The following is a 25,050-nucleotide window of genomic DNA, read 5'->3' as shown; positions in this document are numbered from 1 at the left end:
ATGGTCAAAGAAGTAATGGTCCCTACCCCACCTCTAGAGCTCAAAGGGTATGATGGAAGAGACACACAAAACATGCACAAGAATTCAGAAGAGCAGAAGAGCAGAAGAGTAACACAAGGAGCTACTAGGGAATAAACTTGTCAAAGTTTGCCTCTGCTCCTGGCTACTCAGCTGAGCTTTCAGGCTCCTGGGGATTCCATTCCTTAGGAAGTCCTTATTCTTTCTTCATAAATTCCTGCTGCTTCTCTTTGCTTCCATTTCCCCATCTGTTGAATAAGTCTGATTGAAATCTTGCTTGCTTGTCAGAGTATTTCCAAGAGAAATCATTATTCTGATATAAACTCATAGGCGACATCACATCATTAAGAAGACTTTAACCTCTATGATTCTTTTTAACTCTGAGCATATAGATGTGAATAAACCATTAGCCCAAGGAAACTCTTCCCAGTTCTTTAGATTAAACAATGACTTTTCTTAAGGTTGTCTTATATGAATTTTGTTTGCTTGTTTGTTTTCTCTACTACATTTTCTATTTCCCTATGGTTATCTTTCTTAGTACTTTCTTTTAAATGGATTTTCTATGTTAATAGTAAATAGTCGATATAAAACATTTAGAAAACTACAGAGAAATTCGTGAGAAAGAAAATCATCCATATAGCCATCAAAAAATGTTTTTGACAGTTTGATATTTTATGCATAATTTACATACATAATGCTCATATTATATAAGGAATTTTGTATCTAAATTTTGAACTTGTCATGATAACATAAGCCCATTTCCATTTTATTAGAAATACTGGTAAACATTTTTAATTGACTGCACAATATGCGATGGAGTGGATTCACCAGATTAAATTTATGTAACTATTTCTCTTTATTGTGGGGCATTCAAGTTCTCTCCCCCTTTTCAGAATAAATGCTGCTGCAGTAAAGATCTTTGTTCAAAATGATTTTTTTTACTTTTTGCTAATTTGCTCAGGGTCAAGTCTCAGAAATGGAATTAGAGGACTAAGGATCCTGAGCGGCTTTAAGACCATGAGATTTTCAGGGAGCATGCTCATTGTCATTCCCTGGGTTGAGGAGACTGTAGCCTCCTCAGAGGGAGGTTTTGAAGGAATTATGCCTCTTTTCTGTGTGAATTCCTCTGCCCACTAGGAACAAGTAATTGTGGAAGAGTTCTGGCCCCAGTCGTATCTCTCTCTCTTTTTTTTTTTTATAGCAAAGGGATGTTGCTGGGCTGGGGATGCCACTCTTTTCCAGACACTGCTAAATGACAGTGCCGAGATAACATTGTCTGCCTATCTTTTGTAGCTAGAGTGTAGGATGCTTAAGCAACTCTTTATAGGATTTCTTGCTTCTGTAGGATTTCAGCAGCTCAGGGCCTTATTATAAACAAGCTGCTCCTGATGTTTAATTCCTTGCTATTTCCTGGCTCACATTGGCATTATGAGCCTATTCATTTCTCTTCATCTACCCCTGACAAGGATGCCTATGTTCATGCTCATGGGATGCATAATTGAGATAACCATCATTAGGCAGGATCTTGATGATTAACTCTCCAGAATAATTAAAGCTCCCAATGAGACGGGGCCTATTACTCACAAGTATATGGGCAACCTGCTCATCTTCACAGCCCACGCTTTCTACTGGTATCACGTAGGGTAATCCTTGGCACTCATTGCCAAAAAGTGGGTATTCCCAATCAAGGAGCTGGGCCTCTGACACTGTCTAAACTCCTGAAGCTCTGGCTGATTTATGACCTTGAAGAGAGGCAATGGGCACACCTTCCAGCTTTGGATGAAGAAGTCTGTGTTTCCCATGGTGGATCAGGAGAGGTTCTGAGGATCTGGCTGCCATCTCCAAACCCACCATCTGCCTCAAGCCCCAAGTCTACTCATTGTACTCCTCACTGTTTTATCTCACAAATACCTGGATTCCCTCCAGTTTTGTTTTGTTTTGTCATTGAACCACTCTATCTCAGGCCACATTATTTCTCACCAAACCCTCACCAACTTTTTAATTGTACTTTAAATCCTCCAGTTTTGCCCTATGTCAATAATTCTACAAATTGCATCAAGATCTCTTCTAGAAATATATATTAGCAATACACATAGACTTTTTTTATGGTAGGGGGATGGAACTCAGGGTCTTGCACATGCTAGGCAAATGTTCTCCCACTGAGCTACATGTTCAGCCCTAGAGCAAAAGATTGATTGTGATTGTGTAAAAATCCTTCAAGAGGCCCACATTGCTTTCTAGATGAAGTCAGAACTTCATGCCCTCTGTCTCCCACCTGGACTCTGCAACAGGTCTCTGTTGGGAATATCCACACTTTCCTTGCTTCCTAGGGGGAAATTTCCCTGAGTGCCTTAGGCTGGTTATTCGTTTCCCCCTAGATCTGTACTTCTTTCATCCTAGAACTTGATATATCGGGCTGCACTTGCTTTCTTATCTGCTTGTCTCCCTTGTGATATCCAGCTTATCTGGTCTCTGGCATGTAGTAGGTAACCAGGAAATACGTTGAATGAATTTTCTTAGAAGACACTTCTCCCTGTCTCAGGGGCATTTGAGAATAAAAGTTGACACTGACTAATATTCAAGTAAATAACATATTAATATTTATATCCTTTTGTATATTTGTTCAGTGTTTTAGTTTGTATATCTTATGAACTGAAAAATCTTATAAACTGTAAAATATAATTTTATAACAAATTGAACTTAAATTGGTTAAATAAGTAAACTAATAAAATCAGTCCAAAGGAGATCTGTATTACATATGGTCTTATCTCTTTAGTCACAAATTTCAATAAATAAATAAAGGCAAGTATATTGATTCAAAAAATGCTATGATTTAAAAATAAATTCTAAATTTTTCTCATGGCTATCCTCAAATTAATATGTTTAATATTAATATGTTTAATAATAATATTTAACTTTAATTTTATTTAAACTTTCTTTAAATGCACATATGTATTAATATTATATATATATATATATACACATAAATATATGCATATAAAGGTACATATAATGTATTTGTATATAAATGTGTACTTAAGGAAGGATAATAGCACACAGAAATAGCACAATAACATACCCAAGATGAAACTTTCTGCATTTTTCCATGCTCATAGAATCATAAACATACACACACACACACACACACACACACACACACACACACACTTACATGCACACACTGGTGCTTATGCTTCTTTGGGATACATTTTTAGGTATGAGTCTCCTGGGTGGGAGGAAGCAATATCTTAGAGTTTCTTTTCCCCAAATTGCTGACAAGAGTAAATGTTGATGCTCTTAATTTTTTTTTTTTTTTTCAGTTTCTGAGTGGAAAGAGATTGAGCTCTTTACTGTTCACTTAAATCTTCGCTTGACTATATAAAGCATCCCCTTAGGTCTGCTGGACATGTAGGCTTGCTGTCCCTAGGCATGCCTAATCTCATACTTTGCCTCACATTTTATTGGATGGTTGACCTTACTTATTAATTTTCAATGTTTCTGAAGAGTATATTTATTAAACCTTCATATCTCATTTTTTTTAAAGTTAAATGTTATCTTAATTTATTCATAAATAAACTTGTTGGATTCTAGGCTTTCTAGGTAATACTATTTTTTTTTTAATTTTTATTGTTGGTGGTTCAAAACATTACATAGTTCTTGACATATCATATTTCACACTTTGTTCATATCTCATTTGTATAACAAGTATCTCAAATTTGTTGTTTTTCATTAACTTTGTAGTATCTTTTCTTAAAATTGGTTCCTTTTATTTATACATGACAGTAGAATCCATTTTGACATAATTACACAAGCATGGGATATACCTTTTCTAATTCAGACCCCAGTACGTCTCCTTCCACTGCCCTTTCCCTACTCCCTACCTCCTTCCCTGTGGTACCTTTCGCTTGCTCTCTCTATACACACACACACACACACACACACACACACACACACACACACACACATATTGTCTTTTATTACTTCTACATATCTATCTTATATTTTCTTTTTTTTTTTCTTGGTTTGATTTGGTTTGGTTTTGTGGCCACTGTAACAAACTACCACAGACTTTATGCTTTAAAGCATTGGAAATGTATGTTCTCACAGTTCTGAAGGTCAGGAGTCCTGTTTCAATGTGCTGAACCCAAGGTGTCAGCAGGGAGACATTCCTGCAGAGAAGCTGGGGGAGAATCAGTTTTTATCTCTTTGGTTTCTGGTGACTGCCTGTGTTCCTACATCCTGCAGTCTTCCAAGCCAGCCTGTTCATGTCTCTGCCTCATCTTCACATTAGCTTCTCCTTTAGTTAGGTCAAATCCCCTCCTGTCTCTGTTTTGTAAGTATACTTGTAATTGCATTGATGATTATCCTCAGATAATCTAGGATAATCTCCTCCTCATAAACCGTTTAATTTAATCACATCATCAGAGATTCTGTTTTCAAATAAGCTAATATTGCCAGGTTCTGGAGATTAGGATCTGATAGCCCTGGGACCATTCAGTAGTCTACTACAGCTTGGTCCAAGTTCCCCCACTCCAAGACTGTTCATGTGGTTGCCTGATTTTTAAAGCAGTAGTATGTCCTCATTCTAATTGTGGATATTGTACATGTGGTCAAGGGCCCTTCCAATTATGCCAAATTAAACCATTTTATCCTTTACACATAAAATTAAAGTGTAATCTTTGTTATTGGTAAAAATCTGTGCATGCCATTTGTGGATCCTCTGTGAAGCTCTCTTGCACACTTTATTCTATTCTTCTTAATTCTATTTATTCTATTCTTATGCTTTCGCCATGTTCACCATGACTTTTTAGTATGTTCTTTTTTATAACACTATAGACAGAGTTATCGGTTTCTCTGACAACAGATATTGCTTCATTTCATGGTTTTGCTGTGAGACATTTACCTATTTATAGTTTTCTAGAGAATCTCCTCTGATTTTAAGATAATCTAATAGTGAGTTCTTCAATTTCCAAGGAGGTAATATTTGTTTTCTGAGTTACATGTTAAGAGTCTGGGTTTTTTTTTTTTCTCTATTTTGTTAGATTATGAGTAGAGAATGAAACACAAAGAATATCTCATTATAACTTTTTTGTTTTGCTACTAGAGATTGAACCCAGGGGCTCACACATGCTAAGCAAGCACTCTACTACCAAGCTACATCCCCAGCCCTTTTTATTTTATTTTGAGACAGGTCTTGCTGAATTACTGAAGCTGGCCTCAAACTTGAGATCCTCCTGCCCCAGCCTCCCAAGTAGCTGGGATTACAGGCATGTGCCACTGCTCTCAGCTCATTCATTATAAATTTTTGTCAAATTTTCTTTCTTTCTTTTTAATTTTTTTTAAAATTTTAATTTGCTATATATGACCACAGAATGCATTACAATTCATATTTCACATATAGAGCACAATTTTTCATATCTCTGGTTGTACACAAAGTAGAGTCACATCCTTTCTTTCTTTTAACCAGGGATTAAACCCAAGGGAACTTAACCACTGAGCCACATGCCCAGCCCATTTTATTTTTTTATTTTGAGAAAGGGTCTCACTAAGTTACTGGGGGCCTTGCTAAGTTGATGAGACTGGCTTTGAACTTGTGATCCTCCGGCTTAGCCTCCCAATCTGCTGGGGTTACAGGATTCTGCCACCATGCCTGGCTACTTGTTCAGACTTTCTTATTGCAGTTACAAGATAGACTTTTATATATTTGTTCCACAGAAAGACAAAATGTGGTTCTTGGGGGGGATATGATATATAGAATAAGAAAATACATAAAAATGTATGAGCATGATCAAGTTTATTGGTAGTATTATTTAATTTTCATATATTCTCATTTATTTTCTTTTAGATCTGACCAATTTGGGAAGATGTATTTCTCAGTATTATATTGTGTCACTGTTTTAATTGCATTTATATTAATATTTGCTTTATGTATTTAGCTCCTGTGCTGTCTGATACATATCAGTTTATTACTATCCCAGCTCCATAAAATTTGCCATTACATAATAATAGCCTACTTTTTTATCTAGTGCTTTAAGTTCTCCCCTGTTCTTCTGTTCTTTACTGCCATTATTTATCCTGTTGGGTGCAGAAAAAATTATTCCTTAAATGTTTTTTCATTATCACTTTATGTGGTGCATACCATTTCTGGATACTCCCAGATGCTCTCTTACACACTTAATTCTATTCTGTATTCCTGTAATCCCAAAGTTCAGGAGGCTGAGGCAGGAGGATCACAAGTTCATGGCCTACCTCAGCAACTTAGCAAGACTCTGTCTCAAAATAAAAAATATATTAGGCTGCGGATATGGTCCATTGGTTAAGCCACCCTGGGTTCAATTCCTGCTACCAAAACCAAAGCAAAACAAAACAAAAAACCTCATTATCACCTTACCTAGGAGGCTGTTTTTAATTTTTTTAAATATTTTTTAGTTGTTAATGGACCTTTATTTTATTTATATATGTGGTGCTTAGAATCAAACCCAGTGCCTTACACATGCTAGGCAAGCACTCTTCCACTGAGCTACAACTCCAGCCCCAACTCGAACCTTTTTAAAGACCTTCCCATTAATCCTCCCTCCCCCATGAATTTTTAATACACAGATATGCTGTATATGTATCGTATGTAAAACTATGTGTTAATGATAAGAAAAGTGTTTTAGTCAGCTTTTTCGCTGCTGTGACTAAAAGACCTGACAAGCACAATTAGAGGAGGAATAGTTTATGTGGGGCTCATGGTTTCAGAGGTCTTAGTCCATAAGTAGCTGGCTTCATTCCTTAGGGCTCGAGGTGAGGCAGAAAGAATGTGGCAGAGGAAAGTGGCTCACATGAAGATCAAGAAGCAGAGAGAGAGGAAAAATATCTCTGCTCACAAGATAGAAAATATATAAACTCCAAAGGCACCCCCAGCCCACGCGATGACCCAACCTGCTCCAGCCACACCCTACCCACCTTCAGTTACTACTCAGTTATCTCCATCAGGGGATCAATACACTGATTATGTTAAGGCTCTCATAACCCAATCATTTCTTCTCTAAACCTTCTTGCATTGTCTCACACATGAGCTTTTGGGGGATGTCTTACATCCAAATCATAATAGAGAGTAACTTTCATCCTCACCCAAGAACTAGTTTTTAGCCCCTTTGGGACAATATCACCTCCATCAAAAATGCACATGATAGGGGCTGGGGTTATAATACGATTGGTAGAGTGCTTTCCTCGCATGCACAAGGCCCTAGAATCAATCCCCAGCACTACAAAAAAATTAAATAAATAAAAAATGCGCATGATAGCCAGGTGCAGTGGTGCACACCTGTAATCCCAGTGGCTAAGGAGGCTGAGGCAAGAGAATCACAAGTTCAAAGCCAACCTCAGCGACTGAACAAGGCCTTTAAGCAACTTAGCAAGACTTTGCCACTAAATTAAAAAATTAAAAGGGGCTAGGTGTGTGGCTCAGTGTTTAAGTATCCCTAAGTTCAATCCTTGGTGTGTGTATACACACACACACACACACCACACACACACACGCACATGCACATGATATATTTTTAGTAGACTTCTCTGTTTTGTGTCCTTCTATTAAGAATCCTTGTTTTGAGCAAGTGTCCCAAGCATTTATACCTCTAATATTTCTCACTACTCATTTCTTCTCCTCTTCATCTTCTTTGATGGTCTTCTGTATTATTTACTATTTGGTTGGACTCCTTCTTTCAATCTGTTCCTCATGTGAGCTTCAGAGGCAATAGAGTCTCTAAATATTTCTTCCTTTCACCCTCACTGGTGAAATCTTTGTGTGGGGAAAGGATTCTTGGGCTTGAGTCTTTGTCTGTCGTGGAGCGTCTTAGTGTTGTAGATGGTTAGTTCCAGGCCAGTCTCTCTGATATGTTTCCCTTGATAGGTAACTTTTTCTTTTGGCTGGAAGTTTGTAAGAATTTTCTCTCTCTTAGATGTTCAGTTATTTTCTAGAACATTCCTAGATGTATGTCTGCAACAAAAGTACCTCCATCTTCAGGGGACTTTTCAACCCTCTTTAGATTCAGGTCTATCCTCAACTTTTTCTACTATTTCAAACTTTTTTTTTTTTGCCTCTTTTCTCTTTTAATGCACCTGTTAGCCACATTATATCTCCTTAAATTACTTGTGAGTCTTTTTCTCCCTTATCCTCCTTATGTTCAGTTGGTGGGGGTAGCTCTGTTTGTGTGTGTGTGTGTGTGTGTGTTCATGCATGTAACTGCTGGAGAGATTTCTTCCATTTGTTGCCCAGGTCACTAATATGGACCTCAACATTGGTCATACAGTTCTTTAATTACATAACAAAATGGTCATGTAGAGAGAATGACACTGATCAAGAAGAGAAACAAGCCAGACTTTGCCTTAAGCAAGCTGTGTGAACATCAGCACAACATTCAACTTTCTTGTGCCTCTTTGTCCTCATTTTGAAGGCAAGGAGATTGATAAACTATGGATTGCTAAAATATCTTCCAGCTGTGACATTCTCATTTTGTGTGAAATGTCAGTATCTTGAAAGTTCAGTGTTTTAAAAGTATCATACCTCACTAGGAGGAGGGGGTAAAATTCAGTGTTTTTCTGAAGTATAGGATTCTGCACAGGAGAACAGAGAGGGATGAAAGAAGATATTACACTTAATTTTTTTATTTGAACAAAGAATTCAACTGCTAATACAAGCTTGAAAACCGCTAGCATATTCTAATAATCCTCAGAACTCATCTTATTGAGCATGACTCCTTTCTTGTTTCTTTTTGATATTTTTGAATTTTCCCTTCATGTTATATTTGGGCATTTGATCCTCCCCACCAATTGTTGGGTCAACAGAAACAGGCAGTATTAATAACCCCATGTTCTTGGGATTGAAGGATACCAGAATATGCTGCCCTACTAATAATCTGTGTGCCAAAGAGGAGTATGTCTTTTGAGCTAAAAGCAACTGAGAACCAATAGATGCAGGAGAAGCCCCTTACCTCTCCGTAACTACCTAAAAATAGAGTATATATTTTCCTTTTTGCAAAGGACATTTAAACTGATAAAGGAAACTTCCATTTATATAAAAAAAAAAAAAATCTCCATATTAGGAAGAGAAATACGCCTGAAGACAACTCACCTGACAGACCTGTAGGGGCAATATAGCAAGATGACCCTAATTTACCACTCCTTCTCTCTCACTTTTCTTATCTTCCCACAGCCTCCAAACCTCTTTTTCATTGTTTAGCCTAAGATGGTATAGAATCCTTAATCATCTGTCATCTCCTTGAGTTTCATTTCTTTCTGGTGCGTTCATGTATATGTATGTGCATAATTTAAATTCATTTTTCTCTGGTTAATCTTTTATCAGTTTGATTCATGGGCCTAGGCAATGAACCTAGGAGGGTAGAGAAAAAGGTTGACTTTTCTCCCTGGAACTGAAAAGACCTCCTGTGTTTCAAAGTTACCAAAGGGCTGAACCAGACCTCTGTCCTCAGACTGTAGCTTCCTCCACAGGACTGTACTGTCCATCATAATGGTTTTGCAGACTTCCCTAAAAAAATTGACTTAAAGTAGGTCAGCATGCCTGGGCCATTTTGAGATGATTTATTGAAGTTGGAGATGTTGGTTCATGTTTTTCAACACAAAGAACAAGATTTTAAATTGCTGGTGTTTAAAAGCTGAGGTGCTTTTGTTATTCCTTTATTAAAAAATGATGAGCGAATATAACTCAGAAAGAACTGAGTCAGTGCAGATCTCTGTATAGAGTAGGTGTTTAATACCTTTGGAAGTTATTACATTTTGAATGTCATAACAAAAATGACTGGGCAGCAAGGTGACACGCTGAAGATGGGAGATTTAATAGAAGTTTCATCTCAAGCCCAAGGACAGAAGTTGTACCAAGCCCAAGTTCATTTAGTGAGCATTAATGATTTAAAATTTTTTGAGATTTCTTGGTGTGAGTTATCAGCACATACTAAAAGTAAAAATGTGCCTTATTTAATGACAATCGGATAGTATCTGTAGATTTCAGGATTTCTACTTTCGTTAATGTTTTTAGTCTTTGTTTACATTTCACTAAACAACACAGAAGGAATCAATTTAAGGCAAAGAGCCAGAAATACAGATAGGTTAGATGATATCTTGTTTTTATTTGAGCTAAAAATATTTTGCTAAATACATTTTTGTAAGAGCAAAAATAAATGAATTCATTTTAAAGTATTGGTCTACCTAACCATGGGGTCTCACCGTACACACCAAGTGTTTCTCTGTGAAAGAGAAAATACAAACAGCTTTTATGAATATGTGTTAATAACATATCGGGTCTGCGCTGTGGCACTCTGGGCTATGCAGACATCACCAAATCTCCTTGGAGGAGGCCTACACTGTCAAGGAAGGCTGTGTGATGTAGCCTCATAATGTGGATTTCCCACATCATATACTCAAGCCTTTCATGGTTCAAATCCTCAACTCCCCATAGTAAAGTTAAAATTTACATATACACTTTTTTAAAATTAATTTTTAAAAATGTATATGACAGTAGAATACATTATAATTTATTTTAAACATATAGAGCTCTGCTTTTCATATCTCCGGTTGTATACAAAGTATATGCACACCAATTCGTGTCTTCATACATGTACTTTGGATAAAGATGACCATCACATTCCACCATCATTTCTAACCTCATGTCCCTTCCCTTCTCCTCCCACCCCTCTGCCCTATATAGAGTTTGTCTATTCCTCCCATGCTCCCCCTCCCTACCCCACTATGAATCAGCCTCCTTATATCAGAGAAAACATTCGGCATCTGGTTTTTGGGAATTGGCTAACTTCACTTTAGCATTATCTCCTCCAACTCCATTCATTTACCTGCAAATGCCATGATTTTATCCTCTTTTATTGCTGAGTAATATTCCATTGTGTATATATGCCACATTTTTTTTATCCATTCATCTACTGAAGGGCATCTAGGTTGGCTCCACAATGTAGCTATTGTGAATTGTGCTGCTATAAACATTGATGTGGCTGTGTCCCTGTAGTATGCTGTTTTTAAGTCCTTTGGATATAGACAGAGGAGAGGGATAACTGGGTCAAATGGTGGTTCTATTCCCAATTTTCCAAGGAATCTCAATACTGCTTTCCATATTAGCTGCACCAGTTTGCAGTCCCACCAGCAATGTATGAGTGTGCCTTTCCCCCACATCCTCACCAACACTTATTTTTGTTTGTATTCATAATAGCTGCCATTCTGACTGGAGTGAAATGAAATCTTAGAGTAGTTTTAATTTGCATTTCTCTAATTGCTAGTGATGATGAACATTTTTTCTTATATTTGTTGATTGATTATGTCATCTTCTGAGAAGTGTCTGTTCATGTCCTTGGCCCATTTATTGATTGGGTTGTATTTTTGGTGTTTAGTTTTTTGAGTTCTTTATATACCCTAGAGATTAGTGCGTTCTCTGATGTGAGAGGGATAAAGATTTGCTCCCAAGATGTAGGCTCTCTATTCACCTAACAGATTGTTTCTTTTGCTGAGAAGAAACTTTTTAGTTTGAATCCATCCCATTTATTGATTCTTGATTTTAATTTTACACCACAGCAGTCTTATTAAGGGAGTTGCGGCCTAATCCGACATGATGGAGATTATGGCCTATTTTTTCTTCTATTAGCTGCAGGGTTTCTGGTTATATTCCTAGATCTTTGATCAAAAGCACTATACAGATTTAATGCAATGACAATCAAAATCCCAATGGCATTCCTCATAGAAATAGAAAAAGCAGTCATGAAATTAATCCGTAAAAGTAAGAGACCCAGAATAGCTAAAACAATCCTTAGCAAGAAGAGTAATGCAGGTGGCATCTCTATACCAGACCTTAAACTATACTACAGAGCAATAGTAACAAAAATAGCATGGTATTGGCACCAAAACAGACTAGTAGACCAATGATACAGAATAGAAGACACAGAGACTAACCCACAAAATTACAATTATCTTATATTAGACAAGGTGCCAAAAACAGGCATTGGAGAAAAGATAGCCTCTTCAACAAATGGTGCTGGGAAAACTGGAAATCTATATGCAACAAAATGAAATTAAACCTCTATCTCTCACCATGCACAAAATTCAACTCAAAATGGATCAAGGACCTAGGAATAAAACCAGAGACCCTGCATCTAATAGAAGAAAACAGTAGGCCCGAACCTTCATCATGTGGGATTAGGCCCCAACTTCCTTAATAAGACTCCTATACCACAAGAATTAAAATAAAAAATCAATAAATGGGATGGATTCATACATACACACTTAAATCAGCAAATGAGGTAATTTCCCTCCCCTTCCTTTGTTTCTTTGTGTCTCTGTCTGTCTCTCTCTCCCTCTTTAACCCTCCCTCTCCACAGCTGCCTCTTTCATAAAGAAGGTGTTTATAACAGTCAGATGCATTCACTCCATGGTTTGGGGTGAGGCTGCCTCCAGGCACTGGGGTGCAGAGTAATTCGGTTGCTTGTGATGGGCTTCACTTTGAGTGATCTTAATTTCTGCTAATAGGATGCATGACATAGGGTGCAATTCCTATTCTCCTTCAGCACCTACTATTCTTCCTACTCCTTCAGCACCCAGGTCTATGGACCTTGGCTTTGGTGGTCAGCTTTAGGCTAGAGCTCAGCTGGATGTGTCAGACACTCCTTTCCACTCTCAGCTGTCACTCAGCACCGGAACACTAGCCCTCTCCTAATACTGCAGAGCCACAGCTGTTCATCTCTGGCTTTGCCCTTTCCTAATACCAAATTGCAGGAGTCACTGCTTGCATTAATTTCTTCTTCACTCTTCTTGATCACCAAATCTTTTATATATAATCATTGTCAACAACCCATTTTTATCAAAGCAAGGTAAGACTTTGCCTCTTGGGTAACCTTAAGACCCAAGCCTTATTGCCTATCTGGCCCTTGAAGTCTTTTGTTTTTTGGTCCAATAACAACAATAACAATGAAAAAAAAAAAACCACCAAACCTGAAAAATCAATAAAAGAAGACCAGTTCCCTTTAATAATATGGTGAAGGAGTCTGCCAAAACACATGGAAAAATAAATGGAGTAATATTATGGTCCCCTGACCTGAGATAAAGTAATGACTTGTGGACCTGTCATTATTCAGAGTCTCGCTAGGATTAAAACTTGTTATAACAGTTATATGCTTGTGAAAATCTTATAAGGAAAACCTTTATTTTTTAGTTCACTGATTTAAATTTTATTTTTTTAATTTGTTCTGATTAGTTATACATGACAGCAGAATGCATTTTGACACATTGTACATAAATGGAGCACAGCTTCTCATTCCTCAGGCTGTACCTGGTACAGAGTCACACCAGTAGGGTAATCATACATGTATATAGGGTAACAATATCTGTCTTATTCTACCGTCCTTCCCACACACACACACCCCCACTCCCCTCTACACTAACCAGTTTTAGTTCACTTATTTTTAATCAGAATATTAGTTGAATTCAATAAAACAAGTTTTTAAAAAGAAGATTGATTCAAATAAATTACCAATTAGTGTCCAGAAGTTTCCTCCAATAATAGCTAATACTTAAGGGATACTTCTGATTAACTCCTCTCATTTCACAAAAACCTTTTGAAGTAAGTATTAATGTTATCTGAATTTTACAGAGAAAGAACCTGGAGATTGGTGAGATTAAGAGACACAGTTTGTAATTTGGAAAACCCTCTACAACCCAGGTCTTCCTGTGCCAAATTGCAACTGTTTATATTCTGTACTACCTCTTTTTATTTTATAATCAATAAAATCTAATTTTTAATACTTTTTTAAAAAGTTTTAAACAGACCTTTATTTTATTTATTTTGAGAATCGAACCCAGTGCTTCACACATGCTAGGCAAGTGCTCTACCACTGAAACACAACCCCAGCCGCTCTGTACTACCTGTTTATGTGCAGATAACAACAGATTTAAAAAGGAGAAGAAAGGTAGATTTGCACTGTAGCATTGGAATTATTATTTCAGTTATTTACTGAGTTGCACAATATTCAAAAAGACAAAATGCAACTATGCTCATACTTCTACTCTTTGCATATTTATACAAATATTATATATTTATACTTGAAAGAATTTCACGAATCTTTTATGAATACCAATTGTTGAAGTATTTGCCTTTTACAAATGGAATGAACAGTTTTAACTTTTAATGAATTTATTTATAGCTACTTAAAATGCAACATTTAGGTTTTCTGATTTTCTTTGTCTCCAAATCTCTTTACCAGGGCCAACGTCTTTTTGAAAAACTGCTCCAGCTGACTTCGCAAAATATTGAAATCAAGCTTGTGAGTGATGTGACAGCTGATTCAAAGGTATTAGAAGCCTTGAAATTAAAGGGTAAGGCCAAGGTTGATATGCTACTTTACCAATGGGTATTCTGTTTAAAATACCTTAAATTTCACTTAAAATAATATATATAATTTCTTTATAATCAGAACACTTCTTATTTCTTCTTTGAAAAACAGCCTGATTAAAGCTTTTAAATGAAGAAACTAATTAATCAATAGTACTGGGATTTTTAAATATATTTTTCACATTACTCTATGCAAAATAATCTACTGGCTATTAAATGATAATTAATTGGTAAGAAGAATCTTTCTTCTCTAAACACTTCAATGATGTAATTAGAAAAAAAGGATCACTTCCCATTAGAACAGTCATTTCTGTTTTTCTCTTGCCCATCAAATGAAAATCCTCTTTATGCTACGTATTCTTTAAAATAATAAAGTTAGGTCTAGAAGTCTATAGAACACTGCCTAATTCCACAGGGGAACGCTACTCCCATGGCCATTCTGCAATTGGTCTCGCCATCTCATGAAGACTGTATCTTTCTCTAACTGAACTCTCACTTCCAAATAGTTTTTAATTATTTGTAAAAGTTTTTATCCAGAATTTCCTATCTGAACTGTAAGCCTTTAAAACATACTGGTGCATGAGAACCGGTGAACATATCCAAGCCACCAGGTGTCTTTGAGTCTCAGGGGTTATCTGATGGCCTGATATCCCCTACTTCTGCTGTTTGAACATTCTGGGCTTCCACTTGTCTTCCCCACATCAAGTGAAAATACCTTCTAAAATATGGGACAGACTGGAGTAAGTGGACCAAGTAGCCTGTCCTCCTGCAGAAGGAAAATGTGAAGTGATAAAGAACATTAAATGACACAAACAGAAGACATAAGCTTGGCCAAGCAAATGAACCTTATGCTACCTTTGTGTCATTGTTACAAAATACTTGAGATAGATAATCAATTTAATAAGGTTTATTGAGGCTCATGGTGTGAGAGGCTTCAGTCCATAGTCACTTGACCCTGTTGCTTTGGGCCTGTGGTGGCACAATATCATGGTGGGAACGTGTGGTGGAGAGGCCTGTTCATCTCAAGCAAACAGGAAATGACAGAGAGAGACAGGAAGAGGTCCAGGGTCCCAATATCCCCTTCAAGGGCATGCCCCCAACGCCCAATAGGCCCCACCTCTTAAAGGTTCCACCACCTCCCCATCATGCCACAGGCTGGTGATCAAGCCTTTAACAAATGGTCCTTGAGGGGATCCTTGTCCAAATCACATAGTGAACCTGTCATCATTCATAATGTTTGATTCTGTACATAGGAAAACAAAGAAAATGTTATGAGATATTGATTGGTCTAAAAAGTTTCCCTATGTTATTTGAGAAGCATATCTGTGTGTCAGGAGAGGGACGCTGAGGATTAAATGCATGGATACGTCACCATTGAGCTACACCACAGCCCTTTTTATTTTTTATTTTTGTGACAGGGTCTCTTTAAGTTGCAAAGACTGACCTGGAACTTGTGATCCTCTTGCCTCAGCTTCTGAGTAGCTAGGATTACTAGCTGGGATTATACCCAGCTACAGCAAAAGATTTTTGAAAAACCAGAGAATATCTGGTTCCGTGGATTGACATACAGAGTCCTCATGGCTTAGAAATGTAGTATTACTTTTCTCACTTACAGCATACAAAATTGGGTTCCCACAGTCTGAGAATCAACCATCCCCACCTTCTCAGACTGCGGCTTGAAGGTGGGATGGCTTTGAAACATAATTTCCATGAAGTCTTTGAATCAGGGAAGGATTTGATTTTACACAATGATTCCTATAAATTCAGAACAGGTTTTACTAATTGTTTTCTTAATCTCACTTACAAACCACCTCCATCTGCATTCCCCCATAAACACATCAAATGCCATATGTTAATGTACCTCACTTGGGGCTTCTCTCACCTCCCAGCCATAGCAGCAATTGTCCCTTTCCCTGAGGTTCTAAATGTCCAGTCACTCAAATTCCACATTTAAAATATATTTGAATACACACACACACACACACACACACACACACACACACACGATAGAATGTTGCTCCTCAGTCTTTCTCCTAGATATCACCTTTTCTTCTCAACTGTCACTACTCCATTTCACACCTTTAATAATTTTCTGAGGCTTTGCCCTACCATCTGATCTCCACACAGCCAGAGATTTTCCATAACATGATTATTTCCCACTTACAGCCCAACCTAAATTGTATGCATGTGTGAGTGTGCCTCAGTGTTATGCAGAAATTGCTGTTGAAGAATAACAGACATGAAATAAAGGGCACAGTGGTAAGCAAACCATTCAGTGAAGTTTTACAAAATATACATATCTGTATGACCCACTGCAAGTGTCTCAGAAAGTTATATCACTCATTCTTGTGGTCACTACCCTCTGCAGAGATAACCAGTCTTTCAACTTCTACCTCCACCACTTGTCTTTCATATTTATATTAATAGGATCACAGAGTACATGTTCTTTTATATCTGGGTTATTTTGCTCTATTTCAGGTTTATAAGACCCATACATGTTGCATATAGTAGTATCTTTCTTTTACATTGCTGAATAGTATTCCACAGTATAAATATAATACAATGTATTTATTTTACAGATGATAGAGATTTAGGGTTTTCCCTATTTTTAATTGTTATATGTAATACTACTATGAGAATTCTTGTAAATATCTTTTTGGCACTCATGTATACAAATTTCTATTGGATATTTACTCAAAAGTAGAATTTCTGACAGCACATAGACTTATGTTAAACTTCGATAGATAATGCCAATACTTTCCAATGTTTGTACCAGTTTATACTAACACAGGCATACTCCATATCCTCACAAAATTTGATAGACTTTTTAATTTTAGCTATTCTGATGAGTACATGTTGTGTTGTTACTTTTCAATTTCCTGATGGCTAATGATGTTGAATATCTCATTTGCTTATTGACTATTTCAAACTACCTTAATAAGGTGCTCATTCAAGTATTTTGCTCAATGTGATTTTATTTTGTTATTCTCTGTTAGCCCGTTCTTACTTATTATTTGTCTAGATTTGAATCTTTTATTGGATATATGTGTCTTCTCCCATTTGGTACTATGCTTTCACTCTTCTAATTTATACTTTAGATAAGTATAAATCCTTAATTTTAAGGAAACTGAATTTATTAAGTTTTTCTCTGTTATGGATGCTTATTGCATTCTTTGTAAAAGATGTTTGTGATTACAAAGTCCTGAAAATATTCTCACTTGTTCTGTCCTAGATGTGGTATTATTTTATTGTTTGGATTTAAGTCTATTAGGTTAGGACTTAATTTCTGTATGGTGTGAAGTAGGGGTACTGGCTAATTTTTATTTATATAAAAGCTATTGATTAGAAAAACTCTTCACTGCATTTCAGAAGCATCTTTGTTAGAAATTAGGTGATTATATGCTTTGGACTGTTTCTGAATTCTCTGTTATGTTGCATTGGTCTATTTACATAGCCTAGGAGAAATGCCACACTGTTTAATTACTGTGGCTTTAAAATGCATGTTGTGGATGATCTAACATTTTTATCTTTGTTTTTAACCTTTAAAACTTCCTTAGTTATCCTTGACCCTTCAGATTTAAAAATAAATTTAACTATCATTTTGCCACATAACTGCATAATATTACATTGATTCCAAGGGAGAACTGACATTAACAATATTGACCCTTCAGCTTCATGAATAAGAAAGGCTATAATATTTCCTCTTAGTGGTGCCTTAACTGCATCATTTAGGTTGTTAATATGACATAAATTTCTAAATTATTTTTCAATGCAATAAAGTGGCCTGATTTCTATTGCAATTTCTACTTTGAATCATGGGCTATTTAGAAATGCAGTCCTTGCTTTTCAAACATTTGGGGGATTATTCTATTTACTTTTTTGTTATTTTCACTACAATCAGACTACAGACTTAAGTCACTTGAAATTTTTGGAAAATTACTTTGTAAAATTTTATTTCTAGAACAAATTACAAATCCTAAGGCTTTTTAATGCTTTCATTCAACTTTTTGGTTTTGTTTTTGAATTTTGTTAACTCTTAGAGTTGTCTTGGCCAGGGAAGTAGTCTAGAAAGCTCCTTTATCAGAGCTGAAAAGTGGAGTAAATGTACAATGTCTGCTATTTGCCTCATATGTCATCCAAAATAAGAGGGAAGATTTTTTTTTTTTTTTTTGATCCTGCTGCTTCTTTCTTCAAGTGGGATGAGCCACCTGCTGCACATCCCTGGGTGTGATCATGACAGTTCTCTTATGTCCTGTTCTCCCTGCTAAGGCCTTCTAGCAAATGCTGGTAATGCCTCACTTCTCACCAAACCTGGCCCTGGTAATATCACAGCAATATCCTTGAAATTTTATACTACTAATCTAATTTTTATTTTTGATTATATATTTTAGTCAGAACACAATATTATGTCTCAACAATGCCCCTCTATTTTTCAGTCTTGTATTTTGCAATGAAATTTATAATTAAGAAGATTTATTTTTAATTGTCCATCAAAACCATGGCAATGTAGTGAACTTTTTATAATATGACTACAATATTTAATGTTCCTGGACCCTATAAAAATAAAAAAACAATGCCAGAATGTATTTATTTCCTTTTGTGGAAAAAATCACTTTTATTTATTCATGGTTGGATGGTAATTTTTTTAACAGAATGACCAGTGAAATTAAAGTCATCAGAGATTTAAAGTCAGTGACCTGGAAGTAAAGTCCATGTTTCTCTCCTTTTCTTTTTCTCTCTTTCTTTCTTTTTTTTAATGCATTTAAAACTATTCAGGATCAGAAATCTCCCTCTTGGTCTCATTCTATTTACTATTATTAATTCTCCAAGCATCTGAAAGCTAGTTATGATTTCTCAAATATAACATACCTTTAAAGGGTTCTGTTTCCTAAAGCCTGCTCCTCACTATGCCTGAAACCCTCTCCCTCTCCATGCCAATTTGTACATTCCTTTTCATTTTTCAAAGTTTCAAGCCTTACCCCAAATATTTCCCCATTAGTCTTCATCTCTTTTCCCTGGCTGGTCTTACCATCTTCTTTCCCTCTATTGTTATTTATTCAGCAACCATTTCTTGAATATCTGTAATGTGGTGAGAAGACTGGCACAGGTGAATAAATCAATCGAGGAATTCCTGAAACTTCTACACAGAGTCCGGTTTTGCTGAGGGACCGTTGGCATCAGTCCTTGATGCTCATGTTCTCCACGCGGCCAGCATCACCTCTGCACCAGCAGAGTACTCACGATGCCAGGGAATGTGAATGATCAGAAGGCTCTACCAGGGTCTCTTTTTTCCCACTCAGAATTCCAGTCTGCTTATTTTTGGAGCTTATCTGTAAATGTGAAAGGAAGATGATCTGACAGTAACCAGGTCTCATCTTCCATCCTCAAGGGGTTCTGAGTTTGTTGACCAAACACTGAGAAACTACAGAAGCCCTGTCATGCCATCAGACATAACAACCAGGACTGAGCCGTGACAACTCGGACACAGCTTAGTCTAGACCATCCTAAGATGCATTTTGATGTCGGAGATGTTAAGATGTGTCAACACTGTGTTTTAGAATTAATGACATACGATAAATAAGCATTGCTTTAAAACGTTCATTTGTAAATTATAAAATTCAATTTATAAACCTTTAATAAATTAAATTAAAACTGACCATTCCTAATACCCCACTGAGAGAGTTAGATCCTAAACCAGGCCTCTTGTACTGTTTTTTTTTTTTGTTTGTTTTTTTGCCATACAGTGAACACTACGCAGTGAATGGAAATTCTGAGAATTCAGGCTGTGTCAGTTTCAAAAAACACAGGGATATCTTTAACAGAATCCTTGATGGCTAGTGTATTCAGTGATAGGAAGTGTTTCTCTCTAAGGAAACAACAAAAAGCTGTTGATTGACCTGAAATAGGGAGGTGATTGTGCAAATTAGTTTTGTATGCAATTGCTATAGGAAAACCAATATAGGAATAAAATATCTGAAATAAACTGGAGAAGAGAGGGTGTCCTGGAGTAGACAAAGAGGACAGCAGAAACCATATTCTTAAGTGGTGTGCAGCATGATAAAATTGTAAGCCAAATGAAAAGAGAGGAGGACATGCAAAGACTCAAGTGATTCATTCTGCTGACATTGTCTGCCAAGAGGTACTGACCATACAGATAACAAATTTCATTTGTGGTTTAAACTCTGTCACTTAATGCAGTTTGGTGTTTATTAAAGAAACATGACAAATGTAGCTGACATGTAAGCATATATCTATCATGTATACATGTTTTGAAATATGTGTACATTGTGGAATGTCTAAATTGAGCTAATTAAAATATGCATTACTTCATATGTTAATCCTTGTTGGTGAAGAGAACATTTCAATATTTCTTTACAATTTTCAGGAGCATAAATTAATACATTGTTATTAACTATAGTCAGTGTGTTGTACAATAGATCTCTTCTCATTGTAGGCAATTAGTCTGTTTACATATCCACAGAAAGAAATTTATCCTGGAACTTGGGGGTCCTCTAATAAACCTCCATGTTGTGCCTCTTTCTTATGATGCCACAGTCCTCTGTGGGTTCAGGAGGGTTAGATAGTCTTAACAAGCTTTCAGTTTGTTAGAATCAAGCGTGCATTTCCCCCCACTCTTTTCTCTCCAGCACGCAAACCTGCAAGTGATTAAACCCAGAGCTTGGTGTATGCTGCCTCTGCTTTATGACATCTTTAAGGACCTCAATAGAGCTATTACGTGAGGTTCGTTTTGTTTAGCTAAAGCATTCATGTATCCGGAATTTTCTTTCCTCTTTGTATTCTTTAGATAGAGACATGTATGATAGGTAGATGATAGAGAGGTGATAGTAGGTAGATAGACATAGATGATAGATATGAGAGGGGGTAGGTGGAGATAGGAAGAAAGAAAGAGAAAGAAAGAATGGATCTAGTTGGTTTGTACTGCTATAGCAAAAGCCTGAGACTGAGTAATTCATAAAGAACAAAAATGCGTTTTCTCATAGCTCAGGGATCTGGAAGTTCAAGATCAAGACATTGGCCCAAGTATCTGGTGAGGGCCTGGTCTTTGATATTACTCAGCACTAAAAAATAGCAAGATCATGGCATTTGCAGGGAAATGGATGGCATTAGAACAGATTATGCTAAGTGAAGTTAGCCAATCCCTAAAAAACAAATGCCGAATGTCTTCTCTGATATAAGGGGGGTGACTCAAAATGGGGTAGGGAAGAAGAGCATGAGAAGAAGATTACCTCTAGATAAGGAAGAGAGGTGGGAGGGAAAAGGGGGGAGAAGGGGAATTGCGTGGAAGATGGAAGGAGACCTTCATCGTTATACAAAATACATGTATGAAGATGTGAGAAAAAAAAAAGAGAATAGCATCACCATAGATTGGGTAGAGAGAAGTGATGGGAGGGGAGGGGAGGGGAAGGGGGGGAGGACAGCAGAATAAAATAGACATTATTAATGCTGTGTGTATATACGTGACCAATGTGATTCTGCAGCCTGTGCACGCAGAAAAATGAGAAATTATATCCCATCTGATTCAAATGTATGATATGTCAAGGTCATTTTACTGTCATGTGTAACTAATTAAAACAAAAAATTTTTTAAAAAAAGAAGAAGAAGAGTGTGGCAGAAGGAAGCAGCTCACATCAGTTAGCAAGCAGAGAGACTCCACATTCAAGCTACAAATATATACCGTGTAGCCATGCCCCCAATTAACCACTTCCTCCAGCCACAGCCCACCTGTCTCCAGTTTCCACTCAGTTAGTTAGTCCCATTAGGAATTGATTCACTGATTAGGTTAAGACTCTCACAACCTAATCATTTCACCTTTGAACCTTCTTACACTGACTCAATTGTGAGTCTGGGGGGACAACTCATACCCAAACCATACCAAGAGTTTTCTACCTTTTTTATCTGTATTTTCTCATTTCCTTTTCTTTTTAAAATTTTTCTCTTTAAATTTTTTTTGAGTCCAAGTCTCACTAGGCTTCCCAGGATTATCTTGAAACCCTAGGCTGGAGCAATCCTCCTGCCTCAGCCTCCAGGTAGCTGGGATGACAGGCACATGCTGCTGGTTCATCTTGCCTCCTTTCTGTAATCCTTGGTGAAGACAATGCAAAGTGTGCCCTTGGAATGGCCTTTCCATCACTGTGCTAGTGCTCAGCCCTCTGCCTCCCCTGCATCTTCTCATCTGCACTCTTTGTGACTAAAGTCATAAATCTCGGGCAGTCTGTGGTTTGATTAAAACTAACATTTGGGACTTTTCCCTCATTAGCACTACATTCTAAGCAAGTAAGCCAGTTCAGCAAAGCCTTACCTGTATTGCTGAATACCCAATAGCCACAGGGTCCTAATGAGCACAGGTTGGGCATCTTCAACGGTAGATATCTAATTGATGTTTACTTGTGACCAAATTTTATTCATTTAAATCAAAATTTTAATAGTTGAAATACCGGTAAGACTAAGGCCCTTTCACGCATGGTTATGACACTATATTTTTTTATGCCGCTATATTTTTAAATTATTGTGCTCTAACTTTCTTTTAGGTACATTTAAAAAAAAGGAGAAGGGGATGCTGTGTGCTGTGTTTTGTTGTCAAAAATTCTGTCTGACATAACTTTTCTATATACATATCTGAATACTCCACAGTGAATCCCACTATTGTGTACTGCACAAGATGGGGGCCCTAATTAGAATAAAGATATATTACATGCATGTATAATTTTATCAAACTGGACTCTACTCTCAAATATAACTAAAAAGAACCACTAAAAAAAAAATGAGGGTCCCCAAAGCATAACATGGGAAAAAAAATTTTGTAAGTGTAATCCTTGCCATCGCTTATATGAATTCAAGAAAGCTATATTCATTCACCAATATAACCCATTTTTATTTTTATATCTATCAATTAAGCATAACAAACCTAAAAGGAGAATAGATTCCTAAGTTTGAGCTTAGGAGTTGCACAGATATTTAAATTAATGCAAGCTGCCCCAGTTTCCAACTTGAACATTTTACAAAGTGATTTTTTTAACTGCTTACACTAAATCAGTGAAGTATAATTTGAGATTTTATGCTTATTGAGATTTTTTTAATACTTAGGTCTTACTGTTTTATAAGTATTCCAAAGTCTAACACCACAAGTAGGTTATGTTTACATGTGTCAATTAATTTAAGCATTAAAAAGAATATTTTTGTCATTTCCCTAGAGTAAACTTCATATTGTTTCAACTTGCATTTTCTCTGTCTGAAAGGTTACCATTGTTAAGGAACCTGAACATTTTAGAGGGCCTTCTGTTGTCCTGGTGAAGCACTGTCATTTTTTCTTTTCTTTTTCTTTTTCTTTTTTGGGACCAGGGATTGAACTCTGGGGCACTCAACCACTGAGCCATACCCCCAGCCCTATATTGTATTTTATTTAGTAACAGGGTCTCACTGAGTCGCTTAGTGCCTTGCCATTGCTGAGGCTGGCTTTGAACTTGGGATCCTCCTATCTGAGGCTTCCAAGCCATTGGGATCACAGGTATGCACCACTGCACCCAGCTGGAAGAATGTCTTGATGGCCATCAGGACAGTGGCATCTTTGGGTAGGAGGCTGATGCACTGCCTTCTCTTGAGCCTGCTCTGCAATGGCCCAGACAATCATCAAGGTGCCCTTGCTGTCTCCCAGGCATGCTGCTCTCTCTGCCTCTGCTTTCATTTCACACCTTTTCAAAGGGAATGCTACTTGGGCTTATGCTTCAGTGCACATGTGCTGGTGCCTTTGTTCTATACAGAGCAGTCAGAATTCTGCACAAATAATTGTCTTCCGCTTTTCTTTGCAGCACACCAGATACTTAACAGCAAGGCAGGAGCTACTCAACCTGTACTTGTTTGGACAGGTTATGCTTGAGTGATATTTAGCAGAGTAATTAGTATGACATTTAGAAGCAGATCTTTTGGTGTTATATAGACTTGTGCTATAATTCTGTAACTGTAAAGTTACTTTCTCTGAACCCCAGTGTCCTTTCCAATAAAATGGTGATAATAACCTCCCTTGGGCATATGGAAATTAAATTAGATAATGTATAAAAAGTATCTGATGCTAATGCCTTACTCATTATAAACTGTTAATGACATCCACCATTGTCACTATCTTAATTTACCCAGACTGTGTAATTTTTATGTCTAATTGGTCAGTAGTCCAGACTGGACTCATTTCTGGTCCCTACAGCATACTCCAAACCCTGTCATTTTCTAATGAAAGGAAGAGCCCAGTTCCGGTTTGTATGTTACAGATCATTTTTGGACATGCTGCTGGTTCATCTGCCTTTATGGTTGTGCAATAACTCCTGCCACCTCCCTTTTGTGGTAGGATTTGTACAGCTGGACACACCAGTGCCACTCCATCTGTCTTTTCATTTTCTGTTCTAAGAGCCCAACTTAGGTTTGCAATTCGATACGTTTTAACTTCCAGAGGGGTGCATCTGATACATGGAGTAGAGTCCTACCATCATCCATTTGCTCTAAAACATAGAATCTTGCACTAAAGTTTCTGTTTCTATCTATAATACATAAGAACAGGTTTGGCATTTTCAAGGAAACTGTGTACTTTATGCAAGGAGAATCTTAGCCATTCAATCTAGTGATGACTTTATGCATTTCCA

The 25,050-nt window shown here is 36.9% G+C and overlaps 1 protein-coding gene across 1 annotated transcript in view; it reads left to right on the top strand.

Moving 5' to 3' along the window:
* The window catches only part of Pld5 (phospholipase D family member 5), a 389,728-nt gene that overhangs the window by 230,341 nt on the left and 134,337 nt on the right, over positions 1-25,050 (top strand). The window contains exon 4 of the mRNA XM_076872901.1: positions 14,274-14,385. Coding sequence (XP_076729016.1) covers positions 14,274-14,385 — 112 coding nt within the window. The remainder of the gene's footprint in view (positions 1-14,273; positions 14,386-25,050) is intronic.

The sequence above is a fragment of the Callospermophilus lateralis genome, chromosome 13 (assembly GCF_048772815.1).
Source record: "Callospermophilus lateralis isolate mCalLat2 chromosome 13, mCalLat2.hap1, whole genome shotgun sequence".
In the NCBI taxonomy this organism is placed as follows: domain Eukaryota; kingdom Metazoa; phylum Chordata; class Mammalia; order Rodentia; family Sciuridae; genus Callospermophilus; species Callospermophilus lateralis.
Note: the sequence above shows the minus strand (reverse complement) of the source record. Positions and strands in the feature narration are given on the sequence as shown.